General features: G+C 46.3%; 1 protein-coding gene across 3 annotated transcripts in view; it reads right to left on the reverse strand.

The window, feature by feature from the left end:
- Positions 1-25908, reverse strand: part of LOC137311272 (KH domain-containing, RNA-binding, signal transduction-associated protein 3-like) — a 245473-nt gene that overhangs the window by 141782 nt on the left and 77783 nt on the right. For all 3 annotated transcript variants that reach the window (XR_010960287.1, XR_010960286.1, XM_067978581.1), the window contains exon 2: positions 9876-9994. Coding sequence is in view for 1 of the 3 variants with exons in the window: in XM_067978581.1 (XP_067834682.1) it covers positions 9876-9994 (119 nt within the window). In the remaining 2 variants the exon portion in view is untranslated. The remainder of the gene's footprint in view (positions 1-9875; positions 9995-25908) is intronic.

Here is a 25908-nt window from a genome sequence, read left to right on the forward strand (position 1 = left end):
AGTGTCGATAAGGGGGAACCAGTGGATGTAGTATATTTAGATTTTCAAAATCTGAAAGCAAACATGCAGGTGCAGAAAGCAGTTAGGAAGGCAAATGGTATGTTGGCCTTCACTGCAAGAGGATTTGCGTACAGGAGCAAGGATGTCTTACTGCAGTTGTACAGGGCCTTGGTGAGACCACACCTGGAGTAGTGTGTGCAGTTTTGGGGCTTGATTTTCGCACCTGCAATCGGGTGCGTTCGTGGCGGGGGGGCTGCAAAAATCGGGGATTCCCGGGGCGGGTCGGCAGCCCGGCTCCAACCCGCCCCATTTCCGGGTTCCCCACTGACGCACTCACAGGCGCGCGCAGCCCCCCATGTGGGACTCCCGCCGGCAATTAAAGCCGGCGGGGTGCCACTTAAAGTACTTGAACAGGTACTTCAGGTTGTTTACAGACCTGATTGACTTGTTATTTTAGCAGGGATGCGATTTTGCAACTGACTGAGACTGTTTCCCGTACTGGGAGAAACACTCCCAGTTGAAATGGACATGTTGCAGCTGTCAGCCTGTGGCAGCTGCAAAGGTCCATCTGACAGGTGGGGGGGGGGGGGTGGGTGAGAGACCCTCACTCATTGCAGGAGGCCACTCTGTCACTTTGGACAAAGTTTGGCCTCCACCACCCTCCTCCTAACAACAAAATTCACCAACTTGCACACTTACCCCGGGGTCCAGAGACATGTACCTACCTTGCGGACCCCCTCAGATGTACATCTTCCGGATGGGGGCCACTGTAGCTGCAGTCATGACCTCCACGGAGAGCGAACAGCATCACCAGCCTCGCTGGCCACGCCGTCCACCTCTGACACGTGGAGCTCCACAACACAGTGCTGTGACACATCCACCTGCACAGCAGGAGAGAGGGCAACCGCAGAGAGAGATGCGTCGCAGAGAGCACTACCCTCGCCACAGGGTCCACAGACCGAGGCTCAGCTTCCTGGACCTCTCTGAGCAGCAGTGCACACGGAGGCTCAGAGTCACTCGACATGTAGTCGTGGACATCTGCAGCCTCCTTCATGCCGAGCTGCTCCCGGCTGGCCCGAGCACCATCTTCTTACCTGTCGCTGTCAAAGTCACCACTGCCCTCAACAACTTCTCCTCCGCATCCTTCCAGGGTGCCACCAGGGACATCGCCGACGTCTCTCAGTCGTCTGCACAAAAGAGCCCTGCGAATACACAGACACCCACTCTGCAGTGACACAATGGGTGGCATCAGTTGTGGGTCTTCATTGTGATCCTCAGGAAAGGGCATTATTGCACAAAACAGACAAGATTCACAAAGACGTGGCAGTAGTGGTGCCAATATAATATGTAATGTGGCCAATATAATATGTAATGAGGTGATCAGAAATTAAATATAAGTAAAAACCATGACAAACCCTCAAACAACCTTGTGCATTCCCTTCATGCTCACGACACATTTGCCTTACGCTTCCTACTGCACATTTGTGATGCATGCCCTGTGGTTGCAGCACAGGTAGTGGCAGGTTGAGTGAGGCTGACTGTGAAAGAGATGCGTGAGAGGGTGAGTATGAGATAGAGCCATGAGATTGTATGAGGATTGGGTTGAGTGGTAGTGGTGGGATGAGTACTGGCGAGGTGAGTAAGTGCAGGTAAGATGAGGATGAGGTTTGAGTGGGTGTGAGGGGTGATGTGACAGAGTAGTGTTGGCTGTGCAGAAGGAGATGTGGGGTGGGGGCGGTGACGTGGCAGACGGAGTGTCGGGGAATGAGTAAGTGTACTCACTTTGGCTGACCTACTTAGGTCATTGCAGCGCCTCCTGCACTGTATGCAGGTGGACGATATGTTGGTGGTGCAGGTGACCTCCTCTGCCACCTGGAGCCAGGCCTTCTTGGTGGCAGAGGCAAGCCGCTTGGGGGGGGAAGGGGGGGGGGGGGGGTGGGGAGATCTCTGTCCTCCACCTCCTCCTCACCCCATCCAATAAGAGCTGGAGTGAGGCATCGTTAACCTGGGAGCAGGCTTCCCCCTGGGCTGCTCCATGCTGTAATGTTTCCTATTTCTTGCAGCATTAGTCAGTGGAGGACTGCCCCTTTAAATAGGGCTCCTCTAGCTGACAGACCTTACTGCGCATGCGCAGTCCGCCCGCCGCGCAGCTTAGCAGTGGGGAACCCGGAAGAACAGGTAAGTGGATCCAATCAGCCTGCGATTGCGTGCGGAGCAGACTGATTTCACCGGGCGCGTTACCCATGCGCCCAATCTACCCCCCGCCGCCATGGTACTATCAGGCCCTTGGTCTCCTTACCTAAAAAAGGATATACTTGCCATAGAGGGAGTGCAGCGAAGGTTCACCAGACTGATTCCTGGGAGGCAGGACTGTCGTATGAGGAGAGATTGGGTCGACTCGGCCTGTATTCACTCGAGTTTAGAAGAATGAGAGGGGATCTCATTGAAACATAAAAAATTCTGGCAGGGCTAGACAGACTGGATGCAGGGAGCATGTTTCCCCTGGCTGCGGGGTCCAGAACGAGGGGGTCACAGTCTCATGATACGGGGTAGGACATTTAGGACTGAGATGAGGAGAAATTTCTTCACTCAGAGGGTGGTGAACCTGTGGAATTCTCTACCACAGAAGGCTGTGGAGGCCAAGTGACTGAATATATTTAAGAAGGAACTAGATAGATTTCTAGACACAAAAGGCATCAAGGAGTATGGGGAAGAGAGCGGGAATATGGTATTGAGATAGAGGATCAGCCATGATCATATTGAATGGTGGAGCAGGCTTGAAGGGCCGAATGGCCTACTCCTGCTCCTATTTCTTATGTTCTGAATTTGCACCCAAAAATTGCACTGGCGTATTTTATGCTCAGTTTCTGCTAAAATGCTTTAGCATAATCACATACGTAAGTTCTGCCATGAATCAGTGCAATGTGGCAGCTTAACATAGTGTAATTGTTTATTTTTTTGCAATCAAAAAATATTCTTTGATGTATTTAAGAGTGGTAACTTGGTGTAGTTTTATTAATACAACTAAAAATGGGTTTATCACTAAAAATAAGCATTTTTAATAAAGGTGTACAGACCTCTGCCTGAGAACCTGATTTAAACTCTCTGAAAATGACTCAAAAAGACTATACAGAAGTATTTCCTACTTTCATTGGTGTACACTAGTCAGTTTTAGTAAATTTATATTTTTTTACTATTTAAAAGTGTTTAAACCATGCCTACTAGTGCCATTGCGTCTCAGAAAACTAGCTTAATTTTAAAACCCTCCTCAAATGGCTGCAGGCTAGTGGAATTGGCGGAAACTCACCATTCCTCACTGTTTCGAGTGGGCATGTGGCCAGTGTTGAGGGCCAGGCTAGTTTCAGCCCCTTTTTTAAGCCAGCGCAAAAGATCGCGGAAGCTCTAATTATGTGGGCTCAAATTAAACCCAGCGTAATTAGAAATTCTTCAATGTTTTGCACTAATTCCGCCGGATTGTTCTGAAAATGCCTGCGCCATCTAGTGGAAACTTTGGACCAACATCTACTGCACTCCTATCTTCTATCCAAGCAGTCACCTCTTCAAGAGAGAATCCTGGCCAATTTTGTCTTCACTAACACAGGATGCTCCACCCAGTTATAGCGCCACTGCCGCTGCTGCAGCGGAGATCAGTACAGACTAGAGATCAGCTGAGAGATGGTGGTTTTGCCTCTGAGTTATTGAGCTCGATGTTACCAAGGCTGCGGGTTCGTGGCGGGGGGGGGCTATTGGGCGCGTGGGTAACGCGCCCGGTGAAATCAGTCTGCCCCCCGCGCGATCGCAGCCTAATTGGAGTCACTTACCTGGTCTTCCGGGTTCCCCACTGCTGATCTGCGCGGCGGGCGGACTGCGCATGCGCAGTAAGATCTGTCAGCTGGAGGAGCTCTATTTAATGGGGCAGTCCTCCACTGACAGATGCTGCAACAAATAGCAAAAAGTACAGCATGGAGCAGCCTAGGGGGAAAGCTGCTCCCAGTTTAATGATGCCTCACTATAGGTATCATTAGATAGGGTGAGGAGGAGGAGGGAGAGGACAGAGATCTTCCCCCCAGTGGGTGGGAGGAAGCGGCCTGCCTCTGCCACCAGGAAGGCCTGGCTCGAGGTGGCAGAGGAGGTCACCAGCACCACCAGCATATCGCCCACCTGCTTACAGTGCAGGAGGCGCATCAATGACCTCAGTAGGTCAGCCAAAGTGAGTACACTTACTCATTCCCCTACACTCCGTCTGCCACATCACCGCCCCCACCCCACATCTCCTTCTGCACTGCCAACCCACCCAGGCTTGGCAGTTAAAATCCTGCCCATTATTTTTTCTTTTCCTCATTTTCACACTCTTTAAAAACTTCATCATCATCCAGAGAATTGAGCACATAATCTAGGCTGACACTTCAGTGCAGTAGTGAAGGAATGCTGCACTGTCAGAGGTGCCGTCTTTTGGATGAGATGTTAATACTGGGCCCCGTCTGCCCTCTCAGGTGGAAGTTAAAGATTCCACAGCGTTATTCGAAGAAGAGCAGGGGCGTTCTCCCCGGTGTCCTGGACAATAATTATCCCTCAATCAACATCACTAAAACAGATTATCTAGTTATTATCACATTGCTGTTTGTGGGACCTTGCTGTGCGAAAATTGGCTGCCATGTTTCCTACACTGCAACAGTGAAGCCGTGATTTCTGCATCTCAAGTGGGCCCACCACCTGCTTTTAGCAGGAGTCTTGTCCACGGCCTGAATCGCCACAGTTAGTATTATGATGGCCAGGAATGTGGCGGGTTGGAGGCGGGATTTTTAAATTTCACAATTTTAACCCCTGACCCGACCCTTTCCTGCCCGTCAGGGGAGGGGTGGGGTGGGTTTAAAATCGAGGCCACAATGTCTAAACTCAAATGACTGCTACTTTTTTCAGAAAATCATCCAAGACCCTTGAATGAAATATATCGATTTTATATTCACCCAAATAGGTACCCACTATGCTCCAGTACATTTAAAATTACCATATAGTTGTGTTTCCCTCTTCAGCAGTCAGGTTCAGTGGATATAAAACCTCCCCACTATCACAAAACCACAATTGCTGGCTTTGGTTGTTTACACTAAATCGAGGTTCTCAAAATGCTAGCCCTAAGGTAAAGTCATATCTCACATATTTCCCTTTTGTAAAGTGTAAGCTTTGATTTGTTGCCAAATGCAGTGCAGCCTTTAGCTTGACAGGGGTTTCAATTAGTTTAAGCAATAATGATAATTAGCCAGCAATGCCCATATTCCAAAAATTAAAAAAATTAACGGTACGAAACATTTGACATCTGCAATTCCCATTCCCTTCGAGAAACAGAAAAAATAATTTGGTGCCATGGCATGTCTGTGTAAAAAAAAGATAAAGCAGAGATTTTCAAACCATTAGCTGGGGACTCTTGCAAATACTGACACACTCCTAGGCACACCTGCAAATACTGATACATTCCCAGGTTCCCCTATCCTAACTTGAGAAAGACAAAGTCAGCTACCCAAAGGAAACAGTTTATTTTGTTAGTAGCATGTTAATTCTGTTGCTGTAAGATAGCAAATACAGAAATGGGACAATAAACCAAAATCTGATGACCTCTTGGGCCTGTTAGGTCCAGGACACAATTTGAAAATCCAGTGTTTAAAAATTACATTACATAGAATGTACAGCACAGAAACAGGACATTCTTCCCAACAGGTCCATGCCTGCGTTTATGCTCCACATGAGCCTCCTCCCTCCCTACTTCATCTAACCCTATCAGCATATCCTTCTATTCCTTTCTCCCTCGTGTGTTTATCTAGCTTCTCCTTAAATGCATCTATGCTAGTTGCCTCAACTACTCCTTGTGGTAACTAATTCCACATTCCAACTGCTCTCTGGGTAAAGAAGTTTCTCCTGAATTCCCTATTGGATTTATTAGTGACAATCCTGTATATTTATGGCCCTTAGTTCTGGTCTTCCCAGCAAGAAGTAACATCTTCTCCAAGTCTACCCGATCAAACCCTTTCATAATCTTAGACCTCTATCAGGTCACTCCTCAGTCTTTTCTTTACGAGAGAAAAGAGCCCCAGTCTGCTCAATCTTTCCTGATGGGTATAACCTCTCAGTTCTGGTATCATTCTAGTAATCTTTTTTGCACCTGATCCAGTGCCTCTATATCCTTATTATAATATGGGGGTCAGAACTGTTCACAGTACTCCAAGTATGGTCTAACCAAGGTTCTATACAAGTTTAATATAACTTCTCTGCTTTTCAACTCTATCCCTCTAGAAATGAACCCAGTGCTTTTTTTTAAAAAAAGGCCTGAATCACCTGCATCGTTACTTTTAGTGATTTGTATATCTGTACCACCAGATCCCTATGCTCCACTACCTCATTTAGACTATTATCTAAGCAGTTCTTGGCCTCCTTATTCTTCCCACCAAAATGTAATACCTCACACTTGAAATTCATTTGCCAATTACATACCCATTCTGCAAGGTTAAATAATTAGTGTGTTTTTGATAAATTTTACCATTTGAATTATAAATAGCCAAGATGTCACTAAAATTTCTGGGTTTTAGACAAATCTGTTCCAAAATTAAAAACACAACATTTTATATTTAACGTATTACAACAGTGAATGCAGAGCCTTTATAAAGTAGGTACTTTTAACCTTGGGAATAAAATTCAGTAGTCCAATATTGATGTTTGTGAATTTTGAGCCATATTTAGTCAGATAATTCAGGGTGTAACCTTAGCACCACTGAACTGTTGAACTGGTGTGTAAAAAGCTGTCCAGGAAGCTACAGTAAAAAACCACATATTAGCCATCTCACACCAAATTTTAACATAGCCTTCAGCACAGGAGTAAAATTTTCAGTAACCAGTGAAGAATCACACATATTAATTCAAAAACCTCAAGGTTAATGTTAGCGTAAAATTTGGGCTGCTGGGTTAAAGGCAATGATGAAGTGACTATTGGGTACATGGCGGTGGTCTTTACCCTAAAACCACACTGAAATGCGCTTTGTGTAGATTAGACTAACCTTAATTAAAGGCTTAAATATAACGCTTGACTACTAACAAAATGGACACTATTAAACAAAATGGACACTATTAAACAAAATGGATTCTATTAAACAAAGGGACACTATTAAATAAAATGGATTCTGTGACTGTGGGAAAGACAGTTAAAAGTGTTGAGTTTGTACATTCCAGAACTGGCTTACAGACTGGGAATACAAAAGACATTTCACAACGAACTGATAAAACTATAGAACCAGACTGCGTGAAACAAAGGCATACTGTCTTAAGGCGATAATAGTTGTTCGGACTTAATTGGTTAATGCGTAAGCAGTCCGTTGTTGCTATGCGGACTTAATTGGTTAATGTGTAAGCAGTCCGTTGTTGCCATGCGGGTTTAATTGGTTAATGTGTGTAATCAAGATTAATGATGTAAAAGCTACTGAAAATCTGTATTTCAAAGGTATAAAAAAGCATGACAACCATTTTAAAGTTGAGAAGGTAGCTGCGTTCACTACGGAGTGTCCAGTCCTTCTCCCAAAGCTTTGTCCAATAAACTGCATGTTGAATCTTTAAGTCTGACTCCGAGTGGTGATTTTTCCCACAACAGTTAAATATAAATTCAATGCATTTTACAGTAAGATGTATCAGGTCATGACATTTACATTCTAGCTAGCTCAGAATGCATTTTTTTTCCAAGCATCACTCCAGCATGCAAGCTGAAGACCTAAAATATCTTTCAGCTTTAGAAAATGCTGCAAGTACACAGCAAATCCATGAGCATCTGAAAGAGAAAGCCAGGTGGATGTTCTGATGAACCGTCCCACCCAGAACATTAACACCTCACCTTTTAAAATGCTTCTGTGGAACAGAATCTGAACTTGTGAATGATGGCTTTGAATTATTGTATCATGCCAAAACTGGTTGGCTTGATGACAGCTAGAATCAGTTTTTTAAAAATGAAGTGTGAAACTGTTCCAATACAGTGCTTGTTCTTTCCCACCAATTGCTCAGTTCCACGACCAATACAATTATAGCAATTCTTACAATGCTACAGTTTTTATACTGCTGTGACCAATGGTTAAATTCCAAATTTAGCAACCAGATAAAAACGTTCACTTTTCATTAATCTAGAGGAAATATCTGGACAGGCAGATTACAAGTTTGAATAATCACTTAATGTGAATCTAAAATAGTAGACTGAGCTAATTGTCTTTGCAAATGGAAATCCGTTTCCAGTGGTGTGTCACAGGGCTCAGTGTTGGGTCTCTTGCCGTTTGTGGTATATATTAATGATTTGGACTTGAATGTAGGGGGCATGATTGGCAAATTTGCAGATGACACAAAAATTGGCCGTGTAGTTGATAGTGAAGAGGATAGCTGTAGACTCCAAGAAGATATCAATGGGTTGGTGGAGTGGGCGGAAAAGTGGCAAACAGAGTTCACCCGGAGAAGTGTGAGGTGATGCATTTAGGGAGGGCAAACAGTAAAAGGGAATACACAGTAAACAGGAATATACTGAGAGGAGTAGAGGAAGTGAGAGACCTTGGAGTGCATGTGCACAGGTCCCTGAAGGTGGCAATACAAGTAGATAAGGTTGTAAAGAAGGCATACAAAATGCTCTCCGTTATTAGCCGAGGTATAGAATACAAAAGCAGGGATGTAATGATGGAACTGTATAAAACGCTGGAGGGCCACAGCTGGAGTATTGTGTGAAGTTCTGGTCACCATATTACAGGAAGGACGTAATTGCTCTGGAGAGAGCGCAGAGAAGATTGAAAGAATGTTGCCAGGGCTTGAAAATTGCAGTTACAAGGAGAGATTGGATAGGCTGAGGTTGTTTTTCTTGGAGCGGAGGAGGCTGAGGGGTGACTTGTTTGAGGTGTACAAAATTATGAGGGGCCCAGATAGAGTAGACAGGAAGTACCTGTTTCCCCAGCGGAGAGTTCAAGAACTAGAGGACATAGATTTAAGCTGATTGGCGGAAGGATTAGAGGGGACATGAGGAAAAACATTTTTACCCAGAGGGTGGTGGGTGTATGGAATTCGCTACTCGAATTGGTGGTAGAGGCAGGGACCCTCAACTCTTTTTAAAAAGTACCTGGACCTGCACCTAAAGTGCTGTAAGCTGCAGGGTACGGACCAGGTGCTGGAAGGTAGAATTACAATGGGCACCTGGTACTTTTTCGAGCCGGCATGGACACGATAGGCCAAATGGCCCCCTTCTGTGCTGTACCTTTTCTATGGTTCTAATTTTTGAAGCTCTTTTCTTAAGCTATGTAGTGAATATACATCAGTATTGTGGTAGGGAAAGTTTACAGTGCAGACTAATGACATAACCCATTTCAGATGCATTTTGCTACTAATTAAGACTTGACATGAGCGTGACCAGTACAGCACAGTACAAACAGTGTGATATCAATTTCTCACTAGGCTTTTTTTTAAAAAGCAATTATATGGTGTACCTCGTAGTCCAATATCAAATTGTTGTGATCATTCTTCCCCATTCAAATATTGGAAAGAAGCAAAAAAAGAGACCAACAAAGAAAGTATTTGAATAAATGCTTAAACATATGAAATCAAAATAATTCTAAAAAAAAAATCCCTTTACCAATCATAGTATTTTTCTAATAGGTAACTTAACATGCAAGAATTGGATAGGAAACACAACTGATTCTCCCCTTCCCAAACCAGGGGTGCTGAGACCAAGTGTAGTATGCCTAACTGTCACCCTAGCTAAGCTAACTCACACTGTGAATCAAACCTGAGCTATCTAGGTAGCTTATCATCTCTAAATCTTCAGTGTAATTCAAAAATGTGAATGGCTTATGAATATACTCAATCCAGTTCCTTACCTTAGGGAACTGCTTTACAGGAATTAACACTTTTTGAGCCAACTTCATGTTTTTGTTACTGACCACATCAACAAACTTTTCTTCATCGCTTCCCTCTCCTGCCTCTATTTTGGTTATCTCTGCAAAGAAAAAGCAAACATGGAAGATCATTACAGGCATGTACTCAAATTTTTGACTAACATAAAAGCTGTTCAACATCTATGCATACACATAAATGAAAAAAAAATAAGTAGCACCTGAATAAACTTGTACTTTCAGACCTCCATTTCTAGCTTAAAAATCAACTCAAACTGATTACAATCAATTAACAGAGGTTCAATGCAGAGTTTCTATGCAAAGTGAATTTGTCCAATTTTAATCCTAGCATGTGCCCACTGGAAAAACTGGCTCTACTTTGTCAGTAAGTTGGCAATCTCCCACAGAGAGACCATAAAGTGTGAGAATTAACACACCGATACAACAAAAATTTGCATTTATATAGTGCCTTTAATACTGAAAAATATCTCAAGGTGATTCAGAAGTGCAATCAGAAATAAAATGGACACCAAGCCAAAGGAGATAGCAACCAAAGAGATGGGTTTCAAAGAGGGTCTTAAAGGAGAGGGAGATTGAGAGGCAATGAATTTAGGGAGGGAATTCCAGAGCATGGAGCCCATGCAAGTGAAGACACGGCTGCCAATGATGGGGCAAAGGGAGGGTGGATACACAAGAGGCCAGAGCCAGAGAAACGGAGAGAACAGGACTGGGGTGGGGGGGGGGGGGGTGGTGGTGATAGAGATAGGGAGGGGCGAGGCGGTAGGATTTAAATACAAGATGAGAATTTTAAATCGGAGGTACTGGGGGACCAGGAGCCACTGTAGACCAACGAGGGTAGGGGTGACAATTGAGGGTTACTTGACCCGGGATAGGATTTGGGCAACAGAGTTTTGGATGAGCTGAAGTTTACATAGAATGGAGTATGGGAGGCTGGCCAGAAAAATAGTAAGGGAAGAGAAGCCAATGCTGGAGGTGCTCTAGCTACGGCCAGAACAGTAAAAATGGAAACAAGCAGGGGCAGTCCCTCCAAGCGGGAGACATTGGAGAAGAATGGTGTGGTTGACTGTGTTAAAGGCTACCAAGCAGTTAAGGAGAACAAGGAGAACAGGAGGAGGCCATTCAGGAGAGATAATGCACCACGATCACAATGACTAGTCATACATGCCAATCAGAATATTTCATTAGTCAGTTGTGTTGTTTGACACCCAACCAATGATAGTAATGTTTCAATTTAACAATGGCCAGACTGAAAAGAGACAAAAATCATTACTCCATAAAGCAGCTGTTGAATTAGCAAATTACCACTGGCCAGTGATCCCTGCTGTGCCTTTTTCAAGCACTTAGCTAACAATGCTTGTGATAGACGTGTTTTGTCCAGCACCCGCTACTGATGTTTACACGTGGTTTGTACTAACTGCATTGACTCTTCTGTCAGAAACGAATCTTGTGTCTGCCTTCAAAGCCACTATGCACTGTTCCAGAAGCACATCAGTCAATGCCAGAACACAAAAGCTATATGCAGTTATGGATCAACTTACATATAGCAAATTAATTTACACCATCAGGGTAGACTGTACCATGTAATTAGTGAAAGTATGTAAACAAAATTGAAAAAAGTTACAAACACAACTTAATCCACAGAGATTCCACTCCCCTGCAATCTGCAAAGACGACTCTTATAACCACCATATTGGTGACATCTTCTGCAAATTATCTAATCCAATTTATTGCTGTACAAGGATTACAACTGAATATTTAAAAAAATTCATTCATGGGATGAATTTAATTCATTACTAAGAGTAAAGTACATCAGGTTAATCCTAGGTAGGTGTAACTGAAATTCCATGGGTCTTCTAAATAGAAGTGCATTTTATGTAGCTTTCTAAAGAAACCTATCTGCTTCTTTTCCAAGGGTATTCAATAAGAGTATAAATGGTTCATATTCTACCTAGTCCCACACAATTCTAGGTTGGGTCAGATACAGTGACCAAATCTATCCCTGTGCCACATGCTGTTAGGGAAACAGGGCCCTAAGGAACATGCAACTAGTGTCCTCAGTTTACTCAGTGAATATGGCAGCCCTGGAAAGGTAGGTGAAAATAATGGGCCAAATCTTGCTGGAGCAGTTAGTTAGACTTTTTCCTGCACCCTCCAGCTCGAAATTTTTTTTGCACGTAACTTGCTGGAAGTGTGAGCTGATAACGGGGTATCTGGGACCTTCATGAATACGGGACCAACAATCTATCTCCTTAACCAATGAGATTTAAGGATTGAGAAAGAAACAGAGTAACGATGAAGGAGGGTGAATTAGAGTCAAATCAGGCACAGAAAAAGAAATAAAGAGAGGGAAAGAAAGATTGGAGAGAGAAAAAAAAAAGTAAGCAAAAAAATAATAAACTTTTTAAATCTCTAAGAAGAATTTACTATATGCAGAAGTGACAGTGAACAGTTTAAATTGTCACCTTTCTGGGCCAAAGAGGTTGATTGGCAGTCATTTACAATTATCTCATTGTTAAAAGGGTACTAATGCTCTAATTACAAGCACTAACTTTCTGCATCGAGTTTAACGGGCAATTAATGTGCAAAGCCAGCAAGTGCTTAAATATAACGGGACAGCTAAAGGCGGGATGCCGTTTGTGCAAAGCAAACAGCGGAGCGGCGTAAATCGACAAACAAGTGCTGGAGATTCGCAACTCAGGACATATCTTTTAATCCCTGAACTTGCTAGCCAATTTGCACATTAATAATGCTGTATGTCATTAACAGAGTTACTTTTCCAGCAAGATCTGGCCCATTATTTCTAATGAAACTGAAAAAAGTAACTCATAAAATGAAATTCATCAAATTTTGAGCAATAGAATTGCAGCATTACCAATTTTACTACTAATACTGCTTAATTAAGGTATACTACTCATTAAAATTCTTAGAAAATTCTGACATTTAAGGAATACAGTTTTCAAAATGACACAAGGTAATGAGAGCATGTCTGCTCAGATGCATTAATATTGTTTTTTCATATGTGGCTAAAAGCTATCTACTTCTTTTAAGTTAAAATAATTAATAGCCATCCAGGATTCAAAATCATTATAAAATCACAGACTTATTGAACCTTGGCAAGCAGCTTATTAATTTCTTACACTATCATGCCACAAATGTTGGACACTGGATTTTTGCCAGCGTAACATGAATCACAATTAGATTGCAGATGCTATAATAAATTTATTAGTGTTCACTGTACTTGAGCGGTTTCAACGAGATAAGGCGTTATATAAATCTAAGTATTATCAACATTTAAGAAGGAATTAGATAAGTACAAAGAAAGATATTGAAGAGTATGGAGAAAGAACAAGCAAATTGAATTCGAACAGACAGTTCTGGTGAAAGAGCACCAGTATGAGCTGAATGGCTTCCTTCAGCACCAACATTTCTATGATTCTATCCTTCCATCCTTTATGCTCACACCAATTAGACTGTATATTGTGGACTAATAGTAAAAAGATGGTGCTCGTTAAAGCCCATGGGTTACTAGTTACATGACACTTTAAGCCACTAAGTAGAAGGGTGACTTATTTCACTGGTTAACCTGTTGTACTAGGAATGGCGAACACAATGGGATTCTAGCTGTGTTAACACAATCTTAAAGCAATCTGTTTTGTCAAGTGTACCACAAGTAAAAAAATAAAATTCCACAACACGCCTGAACAGAAACTGCTGACAGCAATTGCCAAGGTGAGGTGTACAAAATTATGAGGGGCACAGATAGGATGGATACTAAGGAGCTTTTTCCCTTCGTTGAGGGTTCTATAACAAGGGGACATAGATTCAAGGTAAAAGGCGGGAGGTTCAGAGGGGATTTGAGAAAGAACTTTTTCACCCAGAGGGTGGTTGGAGTCTGGAACTCACTGTCTGAAAGGGTTGTGGAGGCAGGAACCCTCACAACATTCAAGAAGCATTTGGATGAGCACTTGAAATGCCATAGCATACAAGGCTACGGACCAAATGCTGGAATATGGGATTAGAGTAGACAGGGCTGATGGCCGGCGCGGACACGATGGGCCGAAGGGCCTCTATCCGTGCTGTATAACTCTATGACTCTATGACTCTAACTACTTGTGACCATTTCTTGCCCAGTTTCTCCATCAATTCAATACATAACACATCGTTCACAATTAGTGTTGTAAACAGTGGTAAATTATGCTGAATATTCTATACAAATTATATATTAAACACACCAATTAGGTCACAACATCTATTTGAAAATGCATTGAAATGTCCTACATCATAGTAACTTAATGGGAAAGTGCATTATAGAAGTGTCAACATTTATCTGCAGCATGCGTTACACTTGTAGGTGATGGTTATTTGAAATTACAATGTTAAATGCCTGTCACACAATGTTAGGTCACAGCCCACCGCTGGCACTGTTTTTTCATACTGGGATTCTAGCTGTGTTAACACAATCTTAAAGCAATCTGTTTTGTCAAGTGTACCACAAGTAAAAAAATAAAATTCCACAACACGCCTGAACAGAAACTGCTGACAGCAATTGCCAAAATAGCACTTATTTCGAATCCGGTCATAGTATAATAAACAGCACTTCACTGTCGCTCCTGACCAAAAAACCTTACTTCCGTAAAGTAAAGCACCATTATTTTATCAACATCCCACCATATTAATAGTGTCCTAGTCCATGGATCATGCAGTATAGCTCCCCTGATCTGGCAAACATAAACTCTCGGAAGAACTCTCAGTCTTTTTCCCATTCCTTGATTTCACAAAGACTCCCTTGCCCCCAGTACAGGGTGAATTTCACAGCCAGTGGAAATGGTTAAGTAGCTCCCTGAACCCACCGCCTCCCACTCACCTCGAAGTCTGGGCCAGGAATACACAGAACACACTATGGGCCCGATATTAGGAGGGAGGCAGGTTGGCAGCAGGGGGGGGGGTCGACTGGGCGCATGTGAACTCGGGGTGCGATCGCAGCCTAATTGAAGGTACTTACACGTGCTTCCGGATTTCCCGTTCCAGACCTGCGCGCCCGCATCACAGGCTGTCAGCAGGAGGAGCCCTATTTAAAGGGGCAGTCCTCCAATGCTCCTCCTGCAGCAAAGAAACAATTTTGTATCATAGAGCAGGCCAGAGGCAAGGCTGCTCCAAAGTTCTCAGACTCCTCACTCCAGATGCTGCTCGATGGGATGAGGAGGAGAGAATTTTTTTTCCATCGGATGGGAGGAGGTAGCCTCCCTCCGCCACCATGAAGGCCTGGCTGGAGGTGGCCAAGGAGGTCAGCAGCAGAGGCAATGTGTGCCGAACCTGGGTCCAGTGCAGGAAGCGCTTTAATGACCTAACCAGGTTTGCCAAAGTGAGTATACTTACGCATTCTCCCACATTCAGTCTTCCACATCACCTCCACCACCACACAACTCCTTCTGCACTGCCACCACAACGCTCTCGCACCACTCCTCACATCCACTCAACCATCATCCTCACCTTGCCTGCACTTACTCACCGCCCCAGTTCCCATTCGAACACTACCACGCAACCCAATCCTCATACAATCTCATGGCTATGTCTCACACGCACCCTCCCATGCATCTCCCTCAAGCTCACCCCCACCAATGCATGCAGTGGGTCACCATGCAACCATCACTCAATCACGCCTCTGTGTTTTGCCTTGATCGGAGAAGAGGTGCCAGAATGCCCGGTAGAGGGCAAGGACTGGAGGGGGCACGTCACACCAGGTGGTCTTAACAGACGCGGAGCACTCTTCTTCAGGTGCTGCTCAGCTGGACCCAGATGCTGAACCCTGGGGACCAGCCATGAAAAGGAGAGTCTTCGAGGGCCAGTAGCACATTGCCGAGGTACTGGAACAGTTGCCACGCGCACTCTCCACAATCGTGCAGAGGATGGAGGAGTCCAACTCCTGAATTAGGGGAATGGTGGCATAGGTACAGGAGGGTATCTCCGAGATAGCGTCGCAGGGACATGAAGGCATCTCTGAGATAGTGTCACGGGTAGGTGCTTGAAGCTCGATGGAGGAAAGGCTAGCCTCCATCGAGCTTCAAGCACAGCTCAACAATGAGTCCATTCAGGCTCTGACAACGGCCTGAGCAACATTTTGCCGCCTTAAACAGGCTGACAGATACCTTACAACTGGCCTTCCAAGGCTTCACACAAGTCCTCCAAACTATCATCCAGCAGAGTGGAAGGAGTGGGATGATGGTGAAAGGGGACATGGAAGTGGGGACGCCACTCAAAGCGTTCCCACGTCTCACCCGTTGCCCCCCTCTCAACCAGTACCCGCAATGCTGCCCCCTCTCCAGGTGGCAGAGTCTGCCCCTGCAGAGGTGCAGGTGGAGCAGTCTTTAGAGGGGCCCTCACGGGCTGCAAAACATAGAGGGCGTCCGCGCAAAGCATCTCATCGGTCAAGGCATGGACAAGAGCAACCTGCCACTACGTCTGCTGAAGCCACAGGGGTAGCACCATGTAGGGGTTCCTGTAAATGTACAGCTACGGTTTTGTGAGCACAAAGGGGATGCACAAGGGTGTAAGACAAAATGTCATGTTTTTGATTTACTTTTGTTTGTTTTGCAAAGCCCATTAAAATTTGTTATCACCACCACTGCCATGTCTTTGCAAATCTTGTCCGGTTTATGCAATAATGCCCTTTCCTGAGGATCACCATGAAGACCCACTGTGTCGCTGCAGAGTGGATGCAGGTGCATTTGCAGGGCTCTTGTGCAGACGACTGAGAGATGCTGGCACCCTGGGAGGATGCGGAGGAGAAGTTGTTGAGGGCAATGGTGACTTTGACAGCGACAGGTAAGATGGTGGTACTCGGGCCAGCCGGGAGCAGCTCGGCATGAAGGAGGCTGCAGATGCCAACGACTACATGTCGAGTGACTCTGAGCCTCCATGTGCGCTGTTCCTCAGAGGGGTCCAGGAAGCTGAGCCTCTGGCTGTAGACCCTTCTGCGATGCATCTCTCTTTGCGGTTGCCCTCCCTCCTGCTGTGCAGGTGGATGCGTCATAGTACTGTGTTGTGGAGCTCCACGTGTCAGAGGTGGACGGCGTGGCCACCGAGGCTGGTGATGCTGTTCGTCCTCCGAGGAGGTCATGACTGCAGCTATGGCGGCCCCAATCCGGAAGATGTACGTTTGAGGGGGTCCGCAAGGTAGGTAAACGTGTCTGCACACCGGGGTTGAGGTTGCAAGTTTGTGATTTTTTGTGTTAGGAGGAGGGTGGTGCAGGCCAAACTTTGTCCAAAGTGACAGAGTGGCCTCCTGCAATGAGTGAGGGTCTCCCCGCGTCCCCCCCAGCTGTCAAATGGACCTTTGCAGCTGCCACAGGCTGGTGGCTGCAAAACATCCATTTCAACTGGGAATGTTTCCCCCAGTACGGGAAACACGCTCAGTTCACCTGAAAATCCCACCCCTCCTAAAATATCCTCCAAATCAGGGGCTCGAATTTAGCAGGCCTGCGGGTTCCCAGCGGGTGGTCCTCCGGGAGCGTGGTCAACACGCTCGGCGAAATTAGTGGGTTGCCCGCGCGATCGTAGCAGGCAATCCACTAATAGGAATCAATTACCTGCTCCTCCGGGGTCCACGCTGCTGGTCTGCGCGTCGGGCGGGCTGCGCATGCGCAGTACGATCTGTCAGCTGGAGGCTCTCTAGTTAAAGGGGCAGTCCTCCACTGACAGATGCTGCAACCAATGGAACAAATTTCAGCATGGAGCAGCCCAGGGGGAAGGCTGCTCCCAGTTTAATGATGCCTCACCCCAGGTATCATCAGATGGGGTGAGGAGGAGGGGGAGGACACAGATCTTCCCCCCGGCGGGCGGGAGGAAGCGGCCTGCCTCTGCCACCAAGAAGGCCTGGCTCGAGGTGGCAGAGGGGGTCACCTGCGCCACCAACATATCGCCCACCTGCATACAGTGCAGGAGGCGCTGCAATGACCGCAGTAGGTCAGCCACAGTGAGAACACGAAGTCTTTCCCCTACACTCCGTCTGCCACAACACTGCCCCCACCCCACATCTCCTTCGGCACCGCCAACACTACTCTGTCACATCACCCTTCATACCCACTCAAACCCCATCCTCATCTTACCTCCACCTACTCACCTCGCCAGTACTCATCCTGCCACTAACACGCAACCCAATCCTCATACAATCTCATTGCTCCATCCCATACTCACCCTCTCGTGCATCTCCCTCACGGCCAGCCTCACTCAACCTGCCACCACATGTGCTGCAGCCACAGGGCATGCATCACATATGTGCAGTAGGCAGCGTAAGGCAAACGTGTCGTGAGCATGAAGGGGGTGCACAAGGGTGTCTGAGGGTTTGTCCTGGGTGTTACCTATATTGAATTTCAGAGCAACAAACAGCACACATTATATTGACACCACCACTGCCATGTCACCGCGAATCCTGTCCGTTGATGCCACCCATCGTGTTACTGCAGAGTAGGTGCAGGTGTATTTGCAGGGCTCTTCCGCGCAGACGACTGAGAGACATCGGCGGTGTACCCGGCTGCACCCTGGAAGGATGCGGAGGAGAAGTTGTGGAGGGCAGTGGTGACTTTGACAGCGACAGGTAAGCAGTTGGTGCTGGGGCCAGCCAGGAGCAGCTCGGCATGAAAGAGCCTGCAGATCTCCACGACTACATGTCGACCGAATCTGCGCCTCCCTGTGCACTGCTGCTCGGAGAGGTCCGGGGAGCTGCGCCTCGGTCTGTGGACCCTGTGGCGAGGGTAGTGCCCTCTGCGATGCGTCTCTCCCTGCGGTAGCCCTCCCTCCTGCTGTGCAGGTGGGCGTGCAACAACACCGTGTTGGGGGGCTCCACGTCTCTGCGGCGGACGGCGTGGACTGCGAGGCTGCTGGGGCTGGTCATGCTGTTCGTCCTCCGAGGGTGTCCACGCACCACCCATCAGGCAGGTGTTGGTCTGAGGGGTTGTGCAGGGTAGGTGGGTGGTTCCTCGGACTGGGGCTGCGGTTTCGTGTCGGTCTGTCCTCTGGCTTGGCGGGGGGTGGTGGGGGGCAGGGGTTGCCCTATGTGACGCGGTGGCCTCCTGCGTGGGTGAGGGCTCTCCCCCGTGGAGTGCACCTTGGCACCTGCCACAGGCTGCTGGCTGCAACACGCCTGGTTGGAGAGAGACTGTTACCCCCAGTGTGTGAAACTTACTGCCTTGAACCTAAAATTCCACACTTCCTCTTTTGACAGCTGATTCAGCTCATTAACTGACCTCAACAAGCAAGGTAAGTACTCTCAAGTGGAACCCCGCTGGCTTTAATTGCCTGCGGGATTCCCACCAGCGGGGCTTGCGCACGCAGCCCCGCACGTCAGCGCGGTACCCGGAAGTGGCCGGGATTTCGGCGCGATCCGGTCACGTGACCGGATATCGGGATTTTCGGGGCCCCCCCGCTGGAAACCCGCAGGTAACCCGACGCGAAAATCGAGCCCCAGGTCTCCGAATGACCTGAAGTATCAAATTAATTGATTTAAGTGGGATCCCGCCGGCTTTAATTGCCGGTGGGAGTCCCGCATGCGGGGGCTGTGCACGCATTGAAGCGCATCATTGGGGAACCTGGAAGTGGGCGGGTTGGAGCCAGGCTCCAGACCCACCCCGGGAATCCCCAATTTTCGGAGCCCCTCGCCACATCCGAAAATCGAGCCCTAAGGGTCACAGAGTTCAGGTCACAAGGGGAGCACTTTTGTTATACCCCCAGGTTATGCCTGATATAGGATAGTCTGAATCAGTTCCCATAAAAGTACGATGCTCAGACCGCTTATGAAAGCCAATGAACCCTAGAAGGTATCCAAAACAGACCCGGATTTGTAACAGCTATCTTTCCGGAATGGGCCTCAGAGCCTTGCAATACAGTTATTTGAGAACATCCACCTTTTAAAAATTTGCTAATATCCCATTAAAAAACAGATCAGTTTGTAAACATTTTCCACTTTTCTGAATTCAGTGGGTAAGATGCCGATTTAAAATTCTCAGATCCACAGATAAAAGTTCAGCTGCTGCACGATGCTGTATTTGCTTCTGTATTTAACAGGCATTAAAAAAGAAACTCATAGGACCATGTACAACAATTAAAAGTCAACTACAAAAAAATTTGATAAAGCATTTACCACAACCAGAGTTGGGAAATCTATAAAGGAAATGAGGATAACATAAAATTTTCTTTTTTTAAAATTTGTTCATGGGATGTGGGCGTCGCTGGCGAGGCCGGCATTTATTGCCCATCCCTAATTGCCCTTGAGAAGGTGGTGGTGAGCCGCCTTCTTGAACCACTACAGTCCGTGTGGTGAAGGTTCTCCCACAGTGCTGTTAGGAAGGGGGTTCCAGGATTTTGACCCAGCGACGATGAAGGAACGGCGACATATTTCCAAGTCGGGATGGTGTGTGACTTGGAAGGGAACGTGCAAGTGGTGTTGTTCCCATGTGCCTGCTGCCCTTGTCCTTCTAGGTGGTAGAGGTCGCGGGTTTGGGAGGTGCTGTCGAAGAAGCCTTGGCGAGTTGCTGCAGTGCATCCTGTGGATGGTACACGCTGCAGCCACTGTGCGCCGGTGTTGAAGGGAGTGAATATTTAGGGTGGTGGATGGGGTGCCAATCAAGCGGGCTGCTTTGTCCTGGATGGTGTCGAGCTTCTTGAGTGTCGTTGGAGCTGCACTCATCCAGACAAGGGGAGAGTATTCCATCACACTCCTGACTTGTGCCTTGTAGATAGTGGAAAGGCTTTGGGGAGTCAGGAGGTGAGTCACTCGCCGCAGAATACCCAGCCTCTGACCTGCTCTCATAGCCACAGTATTTATATGGCTGGTCCAGTTAAAGTTTCTGGTCAATGGTGACCCCCAGGATGTTGATGGTGGGGGATTCGGCGATGGTAATGCAGTTGAATGTCAAGGGGAGGTGGTTAGACTCTCTCTTGTTGGAGATGGTCATTGCCTGGCACTTGTCTGCCGCGAATGTTATTTGCCACTTATGAGCCCAAGCCTGGATCTTGTCCAGGTCTTGCTGCACGCGGGCTCGGACTGCTTCATTAATTGAGGGGTTGCGAATGGAACTGAACACTGTGAAATCATCAGCGAACATCCCCATTTCTTACCTTATGATGGAGGGAAGGTCATTGATGAAGAAGCTGAAGATGGTTGGGCCTAGGACACTGCCCTGAGGAACTCCTGCAGCAATGCCCTATGGCTGTGATGATTGGCCTCCAACAACCACTACCATCTTCCTTTGTGCTAGGTATGACTCCAGCCACTGGAGAGTTTTCCCCCTGATTCCCATTGACTTCAATTTGACTTCAATTTTTCTTGTACCATGCAGCCCAACATGCCCAGTCATACTGCGGCAATCACTTACATTCTCATGCACACATTTCTTCCCACCCTATCATTGTGTTCCATCTCCATCCTTCAATTTTCTAGAGCCCTGCTTTTAACTCAGGGCATGAAACAATCAGTCAGGAAGCTCCCATAATATCGTCGTCATAAGACCCAGGCAATTTTAAGTCCCAGGCCTCACTTTCACTTAACTGACAGGGTTACCCAATCACATTGGGAATTGGGCAACCCCGAGGACCTGCGTTCAATGTAGAGAGGGGTTCAATGTTTTCACAAGAGCAGCAAAGGTCAGTACAGCTCTCCACCTCTCTCAATAACACCTGGCAGCATAGGAACAGGAGGAAGTCATTCAACCCCTCGAGCCTATTCCATCATTTAATTAGATCACGGCTAATCTGTACCTCAACTCCATTTCAAGATCCTACAACCTGGAATATTTAGCTCCCAATCATGCCCTGCTTGTAGCCAGGTTTCTGCAATGGCCACTATATCATACCCATTAAGCTGAATTTCTGCTTCTAATTCACTCGTTTTATTTCTTATGCTTATTCAGGTAACTGTCCCAATCCTGTTGGTCTTTTTCCCACACCTTTTGTGGAATTTCCCTCCCTCCCCCTAACTTTAAATCTTTCCCCACTGCCCTATTTACAAGCACAAAGGTGCCTTTCCAGTTTAAGTGAAGACCATCCCATCTGTACAGACTTCCCTGGCTCCAAAAGTGTTCCCAGTGTCCTAGGAATCTTCTACACCACCCTTCCAGCCACACATTGACAATTCTAATCTTTCTCTCCCTGTCTGGTCCAGCACGTGGCACGCTGAGTAATCCAGAATTACTACCCTGGAGGTTCTGCTCCTTAATCTAGAATTTAGCTCCTTGAAATCTCTTTGCAGAATCTTGAACCTACTCTTATCTATATCATTTATTGAAGGGAGGAACCTCTGCAAATGAACTTTAATACTGACAGCAGTGGAACAAAATACGCTTGGGCTAACAGGTTGAGACGAATGGAGTTGAGGTTACTCAGTTGAGACAAAGTGTAAAAAAACAGATGGTATAAAAACATCGAAACGCTATACAACACAGCAAATATGGCTAGAAGGTTTAACAGCCGCTTATTTTGAGAGTTACGTTTCTGACTGCAATTACAATTGACTATTCAATATTATCCTTCACATTTAACAATCACCTCTTTAACTTGCTATTATGTTTTATGCAGCAATCTTAATTAAAGCTGTTGATCAATATTTCTCTATTTCAGTCTGAATAACATGGCTATTATAACAGCTCTGATCTGTGGCATGCCAGTAAAGTCACATTACCAGCAGGCTTCCACTTATGAGTATTTTCTGTAGGCCATCGTATCCTCTACAATGTCTAAACCCAAATGAAAGCTTTCCAGCACACTGTTTCTTTCTCCTCCTTACTGCCCGCATTAGGAGTTTTGTTTTGTTGTTGTGGGGAACGTGGAGACAAAGAAGAAACATCAACGGCAATAGGTAGCCAACACGGTGATATCACCATCACACGGCAGCCAATAGCAAGCCACAAGCCATTGATGGAACTGTCATTTTTTTTTACTCTGAAGTCTTCCAATTCACTTGGGTTTAAAACATACAACTCATAGCAGCCTCAGCATATGACCGACATATATCTAAAGAGAAAATTATACTAGAGCACAATTCCTCAACATCTATTATTCCTAAAGTTAATGCTCAATAATTTTACAATTTTAGGTGTTATACAGTGTAAAAGGTGCAGTGTTTTTATAGTTCACTAGAACTGATTAATGGGGATCACAGTGAATACAGTTTTGAATACAGAGTAAAGAACAAACATCTATAAGCTGAATAAAATCATAAGATAAAAAGACAAAACCATTTGTCTCACTGCAGATAACTCACATCACAAGGTACATCCATCCCCATTCCAAAATTCTTACTCGTTCATCATTCACTGTAGCTCTGAGTGGTTTGCTATGATTTCAAAGTTAAACACAAATTTTTCTGATTAAGATTTTGTATTATTCTTTTAATTTGAAATAGCACATTATTTGCCAAAACCTGATTTCCTTACATTTTTAACATGAATCCAGGAAAAGAAGTGATGTGGAAAGTTAGCTTGTTCCTATAGGGAAAAGGTGAAACATAAGACCACAGCAGCTGAATAAGGTCAAAACGGCAAAACATCAATATTTTAATACATAAATGGATCTTCTTTCGCATGGCTGAGGTGAGCCAAATGTGGGGTTCAGAGATGCAGGTACAGTAGCATAGTGGTTATGTTACTGGACTAGTAATCCAGAGACCTGGACTAATAATCCAGTCAAGAGTTCAAATCCCACCATGGCAGCTGGGGAATTTGAATTCAATTAATTAATTAAAAAATCTGGAATAAAAAACTAGTATCAGTAATTGTATCAGCAAATCAGTATTGGATTGTCGTAAAAACCCATCTGGTTCACTAATGTCCTCTAGGGAAGGAAACCTGCTGTCCTTATCCGGTCTGGCTTATATGTGACTCCAGACCCACAGCAAAGTGATTGATTCTTAATCGCCTTCTGAAATGGCCGAGCAAGCCACTCAGTTGCACAATTTCGCCACGAAAAATGTCATAAGATTAAAACCGGACGGACCACCTGGCATCGAACCATTAGGCACCGAACACGACGAAGGTAAACACAGCCCAGTCGACCCTGCACAGTCCTCCTCATGAGCTTCTGGGGACTTGTGCCAAAATTGGGAGAGCTGTCCCACAGACTAGTAAACTGACAGCCATACTCACAGAATCATACCTTTCAGCCAACGTCCCAGACTCTTCCATCACCATCCCTAGGTATGTCCTGTCCCACCGGCAGGGCCGACCCACCAGAGGTGGCGGTATAGTAATATACCAGTCAGGAGGGAGTGGCCCTGGGAGTCCTCACTTTCGACTCCGGATCTCATGGCATCAGGTCAAACATGGGCAAGGAAACCTCCTGCTGATTACCACCGACTACCCTCAACTGAGGAATCAGTCCTCCTCCATATCGAGCGCCACTTGGAGGAAGCACTGAGGGTAGCAAGGGCACAGAATGTACTCTGGGTGGGGGGCTTCAATGTCCATCACCAATAGTGGCTCGGTAGCACTACTACTGACCGAGCTGACCAAGTCCTGAAGGGCATAGCTGCAAGATTGGGCTTACGGCAGGTGGTGAGCGAACCAACGAGGGAAAAACCGACTTGACCTCGTCCTCACCAATCTACCTGTCGCAGATGCATCTGTCCATGACAGTATTGGTCAGAGTCACCACCGCACAGTCCTCGCGGAGACGAAGTTCCGTCTTCACACTGAGGACACCATCCAACGTGTTGTGTGGCACTACCGCCGTGCTAAATGGGATAGATTCAGAACAGATCTAGCAGCTCAAAACTGGGCATCCAAGAGGCGACGTGGGCCATCAACAGCAGATTTGTATTCCAGCGCAATCTGTAACCTCATGGCCCGGCATATTCCTCACTCTACCATTACCAACAAGCCAGGGGATCAATCCTGGTTCGAAGAGCATGCCAGGAGCAGCACCAGGTATACCTAAAATGAGATGCCAATCTGGTGAAGCTACAACACAGGCCTACATGTATGCTAAACAGCGGAAGCAACATGCTATAGCCAGAGCTAAACAATTCCACAACCAATGGATCAGATCAAAGCTCTGCAGTCCTGCCACATCCAGTCGTGAATGGTGGTGGACAATTAAACAACTAACGGGAGGAGGCTCTGTAAACATCCCCATCCTCAATGGTAGCAGAGTCCAGCATGTGAGTGCAAAAGACAAGGCTAAAGCATTTGCAACCGTCTTCAGCCAGAAGTGCCAAGTAGATGATCCCGCTCGGCCTCCTCCCGATATCCCCACCATCACTATGGGCAATCAGCAGCAGCAGAATTGTATTCCAGCACAATCTGTAACCTCATGGCCCGGCATATTCCTCACTCTACCATTACCAACAAGCCAGGAGATCAACCCTGGTTCAATGAGGAGTGTAGAAGAAAATGCCAGGAGCAGCACCAGGTGTACCTAAAAATGAGGTGCCAACCTGGTGAAGCTACAACTCAGGACTACATGCATGCTAAACAGCGGAAGCAACGTGCTATGGACAGAGCTAAGCGATTCCACAACCAACGGATCAGGTCAAAGCTCTGCAGTCCTGCCACATCCAGTCGTGAATGGTGGTGGACAATTAAACAACTAACGGGAGGAGGAGGTTCTGCAAACATCCCCATCCTCAATGATGGCGGAGTCCACCACGTGAGTGCAAAAGACAAGGCGGAAGCGTTTGCAACCATCTTCAGCCAGAAGTGCCGAGTAGATGATCCATCTCGGCCTCCTCCCAATATCCCCACCATCACAGAAGCCAGTCTTCAGCCAATTCGATTCACTCCACGTGATATCAAGAAACAGCTGAGTGCACTGGATACAGCAAAGGTTATGAGCCCCAACAACATCCCAGCCGTAGTGCTGAAGGCTTGTGCTCCAGAACTAGCTGTGCCTCTAGCCAAGCTGTTCCAGTACAGCTACAACACTGGCTGTACCCGACAATGTGGAAAATTGCCCAGGTATGTCCTGTCCACAAAAAGCAGGACAAATCCAATCCGCCCCATCAGTCTACTCT

Source organism: Heptranchias perlo, chromosome 3 (genome assembly GCF_035084215.1).
Source record: "Heptranchias perlo isolate sHepPer1 chromosome 3, sHepPer1.hap1, whole genome shotgun sequence".
NCBI classification, from domain to species: domain Eukaryota; kingdom Metazoa; phylum Chordata; class Chondrichthyes; order Hexanchiformes; family Hexanchidae; genus Heptranchias; species Heptranchias perlo.